Raw genomic sequence first — 12,649 nt, forward strand, 5'->3', positions numbered from 1 at the left:
TGAATATGTTGTTACTTTTCAGCTGTGAGCTGACCACCCTCTACCCCCCCCCCCCCCCCCCCCTCCTTGTTCAAACCCGTTCAATTTCTACCTTGGTTGAAGTCATAAATTATATCCTCTGCAACTGTGACCATGGTGCCTTATCCTTGCACATTCTTTCTGCAGCATTCAATTGGTTGACCCCAGCATTTCCTTCACTGAAGTGTTATCTCACCTCCATGGCACTAGCTTTTCACAGGGAGCTTGCACATCTCAAGAGCTTTTCCTCCAATCTCTGCACAGTAACCTTTGGCTATCCTTGTTGGTCTCCATAGAGCTTCCACATGTCTGCTAAGACCACTTCAGCCTTTTCCACCACTTCCCTCAACCCATGGGTGGCACGGTAGCACAGTGGTTAGCACTGCTGCTTCACAGCTTCAGGGACCTGGTTTCGAATCCCGGCTGGGGTCACTGTCTGTGTGGAGTTTGCACATTCTCCCTGTGTCTGCGTGGGTTTTCTCCGGGTGCTCCGGTTTCCTCCCACAGTCCAAAGATGTGCGGGCTAGGTTGATTGGCCATTCTAAATTGCCCCTTAGTGTCCCGGGATGCATAGGTTAGAGGGGTTAGTGGGTAAATATGTAGGGATATGTGGATAGGACCTGGGTGGGATTGTGGTTGGTACAGACTCAATGGGCCGAATGGCCTCTTTCTGCACTGTAGGATTCTATGACTCTCCATCCTGTCAGATTTCCTATCTAATCTTGTTGTGAAGGAGTTAAACTTTCTTACAGTTGAGTATCAAAAGTTCCCGTCATTGTCATTGGTTCGTATCCACTCCCTGGTTGCTTGATGAAGCTGAACCACATTCCATGGAACTATAACATTCTACTCAACCCAACTACAAATGCAGAACAAAACTTTTCATCAACAAGGCTATTTATTTCCACCTACCTGCTTTAACTGGCTTCAATGCTACTTCACTCCCAGTGCTGCAGGAAACGTTATCAATGCTTTCAGCACGCTTTGACCCATTTCTCTAATGTCTTTTGTAGCACTCTCCCATTCTCAATAAACTCCAGCTTGCTCAAAGCTCAGCACCCAGTCCTGCTTGAGCTATCATTCCCATTCTCAATAGCTGGCAGTGGCTTCCTCTCTCTCGTAGGATTGATTTTCAAATCCTTAGTTGCAAATCCCTCCAAGAGCCTCGTCTCACCCTGGACAATATCGCCCATCCTCATGTACTTTTTGGTCCTCCGAATTTGGTCTTTGTATAATGCCAACTCTTGCAAGCAGAAGCACCTTCACCTGTCTTGACTCTACTCCAAAACTGCCTTGCCAAATTCTGCCATCTCTTCTTCTGACTCCACTTTTAAAGCTCCATCTTTTAATCCAAACTTTGAGTCACCTTTTCAAACTCTTACATTGTGATTCAGTTTCCCTCCCTTTTAAATTTGTTTCTCTTCACTTTGAAAGGACTTAGAACATTTTCTGTGGGTGCAAGTTACATAAGTGCAGGGGTTGAGGGAGTAGATCAACTATGATCTTATTCAATGGTGGAACAGACTCAAATGGTCAAATGGTACGGGTAAGCTATGCAATCTGCAAAATCATTTCAGTTATTCCAACCACAGCACACACGATGATTGTCCTAAAGAGGTACCTTGGCCCATTTAGTACCAAGACACAGTATCAATTTCTCAAAAAATCAAGGAGATTGATCAGGCAGAATATATTTCCATCTGAGTCCATATTGGCTGATAATGCTGTATGCTGATGATGTTTAGAATTGCTACTTTCAGTGCTGCTTATTCAACACAGGAGTACTGATTTATCAGCTGATGGAGGAGATAATCAGCAGAGCAGGACGTTTCCTTACCTACATGTGACCTGATGGCACGAGTATTCATGAGGTCAGGAGTTGAGGCGTGTGCTAGAATACTTGACACTGACCTGAGTGAGTGCAGGTATAACAACACTCAAGATTCAGGATAGAGTAATTTACTTAATTCGTGTAATTGTCACCTGAGCTCAGTAGTCAGCCACTCCATCACCACCAACTGGAACGCTCTACTCCAAACAAATGCAGATGCTCAAGAGTATATTCAAAGACAGGTCGCTAAATTTTTGGATACCAAAGGAATTAAGGGTTACATGGATCGTGTGGAAAGAGGTTGAGGGGGTAGATCAGCTATGATCTTATTCAATGGTGGAGCAGACTCAAATGGTCAAATGGCTCACTCCTGCTCCTCTCTCTAATGTTTTCTCTCCACTGTGATTCTTATTACCAAGACGAATAAATGAGCAGAAATGTCTCGTGAGAACTATCACGATTTCTCAGTCAATTCATACACATTCTTAACTTGAACATATACTGCCACTCTTTCATCATTGCTGAGTCAATATACAGTAATCCTGAGTCAGAAATCTGGAACTCCCTCATAGTACATATGGTATAGCAAAACCATACCAATACATACTGCAGTGGTTTAAGAAGGTGGCTCACTACCACCTTCTCAAGGGCAATTACAGATAGGCTCCAAATGCTGGCCTTATGAGTGATATTCACCTCCCATTTCCAAATCTTAGTAATCCCCTATGTAACAATGTTCTGCATACAGTATTAACACAAGCACTACAGTAATTCAAGAAATGGTTTACCAGCACCTTGGAGAAATTAGGAATGAGAAATAATTGCAAGCTTTCCAATATCACCTATATGCTGTGAACCATGGGCACAATTGGTTTTGGATTGCCACTCCGTATTCATTTACCTGCTCCAAATTTCTTCAGTGTCTGTCACGCCTAAACTTCCAGATTCAGGCCGGTGAGATCCAGACAGCATAGCTTTTACTGAGGTCCAGTAGCGAAAGTTAAAGGAATCAGAGCGAAGAAGGACACCTCCCCACCCCCCCACCCCCCTGCTTTTTATGGCACTAGCTGTCATAAACCAGGTAAGCTTAAAGGTCCCATTGAAAATAATAGGCCAGGAAGACAGTATGAGGGTGGGATTTGGTGGAGTGTGAGGTTAGACATCGGAGAGGAGTGGGTGGTAGGTGTTGAATGTTGGGGAGTGGGGGGGTTCATGGACATTGAGGGATGGGAATCTAACTGTGTCTGGTTGATTGGGGGCGTTGGGTTAGTGTTGCATGTCAAGGGAGGGAGTCCAGCCTGGTCAGGGCAGGGGATGAGTTTGGGAGGAGCTGGCCCAGCTGGGTTTGGTCACGTGGTCAGGTCGGAGGGGATGAGAAGGAAATCCCATGCTGGTGTGAGGTCAGAGATGGGAATACCATGGGGTGGTATTTAGTGGGTTGGGGGGGTGGAGTCAGGAGTGTGAGGGGAGTCCCGTGAGGAAATCGATCTGGGTATATAGAATCATGTATATGAAATAGTGACACTGTACTTAGAAGAGGTTTTATTTCTTCTAACTTTTTAGAGTAATTATTAGAGTAACATTGATAGAATCAATTAACAGTTTAACTCGTTTTGTCAGACGGTTCCCAGCCCTACACAAATGTCCAGCAGACGTTTGTGCCTCTGGGCAATTGTAGTGCAAATGCTTACATGGGACCCTCCAAGAAGGATTCCCCAGTATATCTTTGGAGTACCCCCCAAATCCGACACCCTGCTACCATTCTGTCCTGATCCTGAATGCAGTGCGTCACCAACATATGCTGAGCTGATGCATTGCTTGACGTTGGTCCTGAAGACCATCTGTAGCTATTTGCTCTGGGAATAGATTCTTTGTGGTGTATCTAGGGCAGGAATTATAGATTGGACAAAAGCTTTGACATACTCAGAACTGTTCAATTGGGTTTGCAGCTGAAAATTAACTTTTTAATTTAAGCAGTCATGTTAAACAGGAGCAGCAACTTTTACTGTCCTGATGGTCATGTCCTTTCATTGGTAATGCCCTGTACCCATTGCCCCAAAATGGAGGAATTGTAATATGCACATATGAAGCCACATATGTTAATATTTAACCAGTTTATGCTGTAGGAACTGAAATTGTGCGCTGGTAATCAGTAAAGGCTCAGCCTCTTTTTGCATGCAATAAGATATCTTGGATAAGCTTGAACACTGTTATACATAACATACGTTTTGAATGGATGCACATTGTCCATAGTGTTCTCACTGTACTCATAACAAGGACAATCCCTGTGATCTGATGAAACATGACTTGAGGGAACTTTGCAACAGTTGCCAGTGAAAACTTCGGCTTCAAAGATATGAACTATTTTCCCAACATTCGGGACTTCTCTAATCAGATGGCTCAGGTCATTGCTGAAGTAGATCCCCTCGCCAAATCTTCTCACTATAAAATCAAAAGTATATATAAATTAATTATTTTCACCCCGTCACAAAGCTGTTTACGTTCTGAAGGTAAACAGAAAACATTCGACAAGGTGCTGCACAAAAGGCTGCTGCGTAAGATAAAAGTGCACTGCATTAGGGGTAATGTATTAGCATGGATAGAGGATTGGTTAACTAACAGAAAGCAAAGAGTGGGGGTAAATGGGTGTTTTTCTGGTTGGCGATCAGTGACTAGTGGTGTGCCTCAGGGTTCAGTGTTGGGACCGCAATTGTTTACAATTTACATCGATGATTTGGAGTTGAGGACCAAGTGTAGTGTGTCAAAGTTCGCAGATGACACTAAGACGAGTGGAAGAACAAACTGAGCAGAGGACACTGAAAGTCTGCAAAGAGATATAGATAATTTAAGTGAATGGGCAAGGGGCTAGCAGATGGAGTACAATGTCAGTAAATGTAAGGTCATCCATTTTGGCAAAATGGACTATTGTGGTAAAAAATTGCAACGTGCTGCTGTGCAGAGGGACCTGGGTGTCCTTGTGCATGATTCGCAAAAAGTTGGTTTGCAGGTGCAACAGGTAATTAAGACAAATGGAATTTTGTCCTTTATTGCTAGAGGGACGGAGTTTAAAAACAGGGAGGTTATGTTGCAGCTGTATAAGATGCTGGTGGGACCATACCTGGAGTACTGTGTACAGTTTTGGTCTCCTTACTTGAGAAAGGATGTACTGGTACTGGAGGGAGTGCAGAGTGGGTTCGCGAGGTTGATTCTGGAGTTGAGAGGATTGGCTTATGAGAGACTGAGTAGACTGGGACTATACTCACTGGAATTTAGAAGAATGAGGGGGGATCTTATAGAAACATAAAATTATGAAGGGAATAGATAAGATAGAAGCAGGGAGGTTGTTTCCACTGGCGGGTGAAACTAGAACTAGGGGGCATAGCCTCAAAATAAGGGGGAGCAGATTTAGGACTGAGTTGAGGAGGAACTTCTACACACAAAGGGTGTGAACCTGTGGAATTCCCTGCCCAGTGAAGCAGTTGAGGCTATCTCGTTGAATGTTTTTAAGGCAAAAATAGATAGATTTTTGAACAGTAAAGGAAGTAAGGGTTATGGTGAGCAGGTGGGTAAGTGGAGTTGAGTCCACAAAGATCATCCATGATCTTATTGAATGGCAGAGTAGGCTCGAGAGGTCTCCTACTCCTGCTTGTAGTTCTTATGTTCTTATGCATTCTTTCCACCCAAACAATAGGCCAATATGGTGAACGTTGCATTCACGGGCGGAATTTTCCCATCCCGCCTGCCACGGGAATCGTAGCGGGCATGACAGAAAATTCGGCAGAAAATGCAAAGGTCCATTGACCTCAGGGGTAAATTTCCAGCCTTGGTGCAAGCACGCTGGAAAATCCCCTCTGACCTATATCACTCTTAAATTGAAAGGATGGAACTTAATCTGGCCCACTGGAGTGAGCTGGAGGGGGTGGGGAGTTGAGGAGAAAAGACTGTGGGCAGGGTGAAGTGCCCATTGCCTTTTTGACTATGATTTATTCAGAGTCAGGGAAGGTTGAAGAAGCCTTCCTGCCCAAATGCCATTGAGGCCATAGGTGACCAATGTGAGGATTTCTTCCTGTCACTGATGGTATTCTGCCAGTGGAGTTGGTAGTTGAGTGGAGGGCGGGTTCCACTGCCATATAGGGAGTCTGCCCTGTAAAAGCTGGTGACCACCCTATCAGTTTGGAGGTTGGTGGGCATTCCAGACTAAGCACCTTATGGCCCTTGGACAGATCTTTGCCCCTGGCTACTCCCCCACCCCACCCCCACCACTGAAACACCCCTGCTCCTCAGCAACAACTTCCCACCTCTAACCAAGGAATGCTTGACTCGCCCTGGATAGCCCAACCCACTTATCTGGATTTGGTGACTCGTCCATCGTTTCTGCTCCTACCTGTTTGTCATATCCACCGCTCCTAACAGCGCTGCCAGGACTGAAGAGCTGCTGGCCCTCTGATTGGCCAACAACTCTCAGAGGTGGGATATCTTCCCTTAAAACGATGGGAGCCCCAGGCTGTTAATTACTTGATGGATGTAAAATCATGTCAGAGCTCCTCAAAACTGCAGTAACAGGGTTGCCAGGGTTTCTGGTCCACCTTGGGGACCATTGCCATCAGCATTAAATACAGCCCAAAATGAGCTTCTAGCTGGGCAATAGTAGCATGCACATACTTTCTAATGGAAAGTTAAAAAGAAACCTTCAGTAAGAAAAAAGAGAAACATTCTTCCTATCCCTTTCCAAAAATCCATAGCTGAACATGTATCTTCTTGTTAATAATCAGACTGATTAAACAAATTTATAGTTTGGAAAGGGTATTCGGTAAGATATCATTTACAGTACTACAGGACAATATCACAGGATTCTCTTAAGTATTTTCATAATAGAATGAAAAGTACTTACCGTGTTCTTGTGAATATATTTCCTGAAATCCAATTCTGCAGACAAAATTGCAAAAGTGCTCTGGAACTCTCTGATACAGGGTAGAGATTTGGCTATCAATCTTTAGAGTTGCTGTATCCAACTCCTTCTTAAGCAAATGGCAATTCCACAAAACAGGATTCTCTATTCGTTCGATCTGTATTGGGGCAATACTTTTAATAAACCATCTGGAATGGGTTTTTTTCTCTATGATAAGAATGCATTCATCTTCCACATACAAACTCAAACAAAAGATATCAATGGGACACTGCAATGTCCGGTTAATCACCTGGTTCCTCAGTGTCTCTGTTATCTATATCCTGCCTTATTTTCAGAAATTATCTGATTTCCTTTGATGGAAGTGCCAGCAAGGAGTTCAAACTCAGCTAACAATGAAGTAAATCACACAAGCTTACATGTCGAGTCAATGGGTTAAAAAGGTGTACAAAGAGCTAAATCTCAGAGTCGGTGCCAAACAAAGTCAAAACCTGACCAGAGAAAGTTTCAACCAATGGAGAAGTAATAACAGAATAGAAAAATAAAAACAGAAAATGCTGGAAATACTCAGCAGGCCAGGCAGCATCTGTGGAGCGAGAAACAGAGTTAACCTTTCAGGTCGATGACCTTTCATCAGAGCTTTCATTAGTCTGACACCCAATCAGGAGGAATCAATATGAATACATCATAACCACTGCCAGGAAGTTGGACACTGGTCTGCATTATCCCGTTGCTATAGTCGCATGTTCAGGAAGTGGAACGCTCCCAGTCATGAAACATAGCTAATTTTTGAAGGGGCAATTGCAGAGCGACATAGGTGCAGTCAATTATGCCCGGCGTCTGGGAAAATCCAGCTATGTTGGCAAACCTGAAAGTGCGTGATCCTGATCAACAGGCTCATTGGGAAAGGTATTGCTTTCTCTTGGCACCTGCCACTCACCTGATGGGGTGTGGACAGCAAACAATTAGTGTTAATGATGACACCTTGCAGCCTGGAATGGGAATAGAGGTTGATACCCACAAATGCTTTTACAACTACAGGCAGTGCAGTGTGTGCCCTGATATTTGACTCTGATTTCTGGAGCACCATGTTATGAGAGGGATGGGGAGGCAGTGGCATAGTGGTATTGTTGCTGGACTAGTAACTCAAAGGACCAGGGAAATGCTCTGGGGACTCGGGTTCAAATCCCATCAAGGCATATGGTGAAATTTAAATGCAATAAAAAATCTATAAATTAAATGTCTAATGATGACTGTGAAGCCACTATTGATTGTTGCAAAAACCCATCTGGTTCACTAATGTCCTTTAGGGAAGGTCCATCCTTACCTGTTCTGGCCTACATGTGACTCCAGATCCACAGCAATGTGGTTAACTCTTAAATGCACTCAGGAATGGGCGATAAATGCTGGCCCAGTTAGCAATGTCCACATTCCATGAATGAATAAAAAAAAGTTCTTAATACTTTTGCAATATAATTTGTCATATACTGAGAAACAAGCATGAGTATGGGTATGACTAGATTAATTGTAAAGAAAACAGACTGCACAACCAAGACATCAGTAAAGGAGGTGTGAAGGCAAGTGGTTGAAATGGTCATGAACAGGGAGGCAACTTGACTATGAATTTACATAAGGCAAATAAGAAAAGAGATTTTAGAAACATGGAAACATAGAAAATAGGTGCATGAGTAGGCCATTCAGCCCTTCAAGCCTGCACCACCATTCAATATGATCATGGCTGATCATGCACTTTCAGTATCCCACTCCTGTTTTCTCTCCATACCCATTGATCCCTTTAGCCGCAAGGGCCATGTCCAGCTCCCTCTTGAATATATCTAACGAACTAGTCCCAACAGCTTTCTGTGGTAGAGAATTCCACAGGTTCACAACTCACTGAATGAAGATGTTCTTCCTCATCCCAGTCCTGAATGACTTACCCCTTGTTCTTAGACTGTGACCCCTAGTTCTGGACTTCTCCAAATTTTAAATTTGACTGTTGGATTTCAAAAGAAACATATACAATTGGGACATCATAAATCTGAGAGGCCAAATAGTAAGTTTACTTTCTAAATATTGAAGCCATAAAGTAAATAAAAACAAAGTTGATCAATTTGAGGAAGAAGAACTTCTAAATGATTGTAGAAACAATAGAGCGGAAGATGAAAGCAGTCTGTGCAAGGATCCCCGGTGGTCGTTCCCCTTAGCAACAAGTATTCTGCTTTGGATACGGTTGAGGGGGATGACATACCAGTGGTGAGCCGCAGTGAGAGGATCTCCAGCACTGTGTCCGTCTCTGTGGCTCGGGAGGGTAAGGGGCAGAGCGGGAGGGCAATAGTTATTGGGGACTCGTTAGTTAGAGGGATAGATAGGAGGTTTGTGGCAGCAAAAGAGACTCACGGATGGTATGTTGCCTACCGGATGCCAAGGTCCGTGATGTCTCAGACCGTGTTTTCCGGATTCTGAAGGGGGAGGCGAAACAGTCACAAGTCGTGGTACACATTGGTACCAATGACATAGGTAAGAGAAGGGACGGGGATTTAAAGCAGGAATTTCTGGAGCTGGGCTGGAAGCTGAGACCCAAGACAAAACATGTGGTCATCTCTGGTACGTTGCCAGTGCCACGTGATAGAGAGTTGAGGAACAGGGAGAGAGTGCAGTTAAACATGTGGTTGCAGGGATGGTGTAGGAGGGAGGGTTTCAGATACGTGGATAATTGGAACACATTCTGGGGAAGGTGGGACCTGTACAAACAGGACAGGGTGCACCTGAACCAGAGGGGCACCAATATCCTAGGAGGGAAATTTGTTACGGCTCTTGAGGGGGGTTTAAACTAATTTGTCAGGGGAGTGGGAAAAGGAGTTGTAGTCCCGAAGTCAATGAGGGTGGTGAGGTATTGGGGAAGGTATCAGGGTCAAGGGTGGGTACCGGTAGACAGGAAGGTGGGTTGAAGTGTGTCTATTTCAATGCAAGGAGCATCCGGAACAAGGTAGATGATCTTGGGGCGTGGATTGGTACTTGGGACTACGATGTTGTGGCCATTACGGAGACGTGGGTAGAACAAGGACAGGAATGGTTGTTGGACGTTCCGGGGTATAGATGTTTCAGTAAGTGTAGGGAAGCTGGTAAAAGAGGTGGAGAAGTGGCATTGTTAATCAAGGATAGTTTAACGGCTGCGGAAAGGCACTTCGAGGGGGATCTGCACACTGAGGTAATATGGGCTGAGGTTAGAAATAGGTAAGGAGCGGTCACGTTGTTAGGAGTTTACTATCGGCCCCCAAATAGTAATAGAGATGTGGAGGAAGAAATTGCTAAGCAGATTATGGATATGTGTGGGGGTCACAGGGTAGTTGTCATGGGGGACTTTAACTTTCCAAATATTGATTGGAACCTTTGTAGGTCAAATAGTTCGGATGGGGCAGTTTTTGTGCAGTGTGTGCAGGAGGGTTTCCTGACACAATATGTGGATAGGCCGACAAGAGGTGAGGCCACATTGGATTTGGTACTGGGAAATGAACCGGGCCAAGTGTTAGATTTGGTTGTGGGAGAGCACTTTGGAGATAGTGACCACAATTTGGTGTCTTTTGTTATTGCAATGGAGAGGGATAGGGCCGTACGGCAGGGCAAGGTTTACAATTGGGGGAGAGGTAATTATGATGCGTTTAGGCAAGAATTAGGGGGCATAAGTTGGGAACAGAAACTGTCAGAGAAAGGAACTAATGAAAAGTGGAACTTTTTCAAGGAACAAATACTGGATGTCCTTGATAGGTATGTCCCTGTCAGGCAGGGAGGAAATGGCCGAGTGAGGGAACCATGGTTCACGAAAGAGGTGGAATGTCTTGTGAAAAGGAAGAGGGAAGCTTATGTAGGGATGAGGAAACAAGGTTCAGATGGCTCGATTGAGGGTTACAAGTTAGCAAGGAATGAGCTGAAAAAGGGGCTTAGGAGAGCTAGGAGGGGACACGAGAAGTCCTTGGCGGGTCGGATCAAGGAAAACCCCAAGGCTTTTTACTCTTATGTGAGGAATAAAAGAATGACCAGGGTGAGGTTAGGGCCGGTCAAGGACAGTAGTGGGAACTTGTGTATGGAGTCAGTAGAGATAGGCGAGGTGACGAATGAATACTTTTCTTCAGTGTTCACCAAGGAGAGGGGCCATGTTTTTGAGGAAGAGAAGGTGTTACAGGCGAATAGGCTGGAGGAAATAGATGTTCGGAGGGAGGATGTCCTGGCAGTTTTGAATAAACTGAAGGTCGATAAGTCCCCTGGGCCTGATGAAATGTATCCTAGTATTCTTTGGGAGGCAAGGGATGAGATTGCAGAGCCTTTGGCTTTGATCTTTGGGTCCTCGCTGTCCATGGGGAGGGTGCCAGAGGACTGGAGAATGGCGAATGTTGTTCCTCTGTTTAAGAAAGGGAATAGAAATGACCCTGGTAATTATAGACCGGTTAGTCTTACTTCGGTGGTTGGTAAATTGATGGAAAAGGTCCTTAGAGATGGGATTAACGACCATTTAGAAAGATGCGGATTAATCCGGGATAGTCAGCACGGATTTGTGAAGGGCAAGTCGTGCCTCACAAATTTGATAGAATTTTTTGAGTAGGTAACTAGGTGTGTTGATGAAGGTAGGGCAGTTGATGTCATATACATGGATTTTAGTAAGGCGTTTGATAAGGTCCCCCATGGTTGGCTTATGATGAAAGTGAGGAGGTGTGGGATAGAGGGAAAGTTGGCCGATTGGATAGGTAACTATCCAATCGGCCCCACACCTCAGGAAGGACATACTGGCACTGGAGCGGGTCCAGCGGAGATTCACACGGATGATCCCAGGAATGGTAGGCCTGACATACGATGAACGTCTGAGGATCGTGGGATTATATTCATTGGAGTTTAGGAGGTTGAGGGGAGATCTGATAGAAACTTACAAGATAGTGAACGGCTTAGATAGGATGGACGTAGGGAAGTTGTTTCCATTAGCAGGGGAGACTAGGACGCGGGGGCACAGCCTTAGAATAAAAGGGAGTCACTTTAGAACAGAGATGAGGAGAAATTTCTTCAGCCAGAGAGTGGTAGGTCTGTGGAATTCATTGCCACAGAGGGCTGTGGAGGCCGAGACGTTGAGCGTCTTCAAGACAGAAATTGATAAATTCTTGATTTCTCGAGGAATTAAGGGCTATGGGGAGAGAGCGGGTAAATGAAGTTGAAATCAACCATGATTGAATGGTGGAGTGGACTCGATGGGCCGAATGGTCTTACTTCCGCTCCTATGTCTTATGGTCTTATGGTAACTGGCTGTCTGATCGAAGACAGAGGGTGGTGGTCGATGGAAAATTTTCGGATTGGAGGCAGGTTGCTAGTGCCACAGGGATCAGTGCTTGGTCCTCTGCTCTTTGTGATTTTTATTAATGACTTAGCGGAGGGGGCTGAAGGGTGGATCAGTAAATTTGCTGATGACACCAAGATTGGTGGAGTAGTGGATGAGGTGGAGGGCTGTTGTAGGCTGCAAAGAGACATAGATAGGATGCAAAGCTGGGCTGAAAAATGGCAAATGGAGTTTAACCCTGATAAATGTGAGGTGATTCATTTTGGTAGGACAAATTTAAATGTGGATTACAGGATCAAAGGTAGGGTTATGAAGACTGTGGAGGAACAGAGAGATCTTGGGGTCCATATCCACAGATCTCTAAAGGTTGCCACTCAAGTGGATAGAGCTGTGAAGAAGGCCTATAGTGTGTTAGCTTTTATTAACAGGGGGTTGGAGTTTAAGAGCCGTGGGGTTATGCTGCAACTGTACAGGACCTTGGTGAGACTACATTTGGAATATTGTGTGCAGTTCTGGTCACCTCACTATAAGAAGGATGTGGAAGCGCTGGAAAGAGTGCAGAGGAGATTTACCAGGA

The 12,649-nt window shown here is 44.7% G+C and overlaps 1 protein-coding gene across 1 annotated transcript in view; it reads right to left on the minus strand.

The window, feature by feature from the left end:
* Window positions 1-3,998: 3,998 nt before the first annotated feature.
* parp9 (poly(ADP-ribose) polymerase family member 9) overlaps window positions 3,999-12,649 on the minus strand; it is a 39,739-nt gene continuing 31,088 nt past the window's right edge. Inside the window, exons 12-13 of the mRNA XM_078229309.1 lie at window positions 6,741-6,867; window positions 3,999-4,291 (exon numbers count right to left, since the gene is read on the minus strand). Coding sequence (XP_078085435.1) covers window positions 3,999-4,291; window positions 6,741-6,867 — 420 coding nt within the window. The remainder of the gene's footprint in view (window positions 4,292-6,740; window positions 6,868-12,649) is intronic.

This window comes from Mustelus asterias, chromosome 14 (assembly GCF_964213995.1).
Source record: "Mustelus asterias chromosome 14, sMusAst1.hap1.1, whole genome shotgun sequence".
Lineage (NCBI taxonomy): Eukaryota > Metazoa > Chordata > Chondrichthyes > Carcharhiniformes > Triakidae > Mustelus > Mustelus asterias.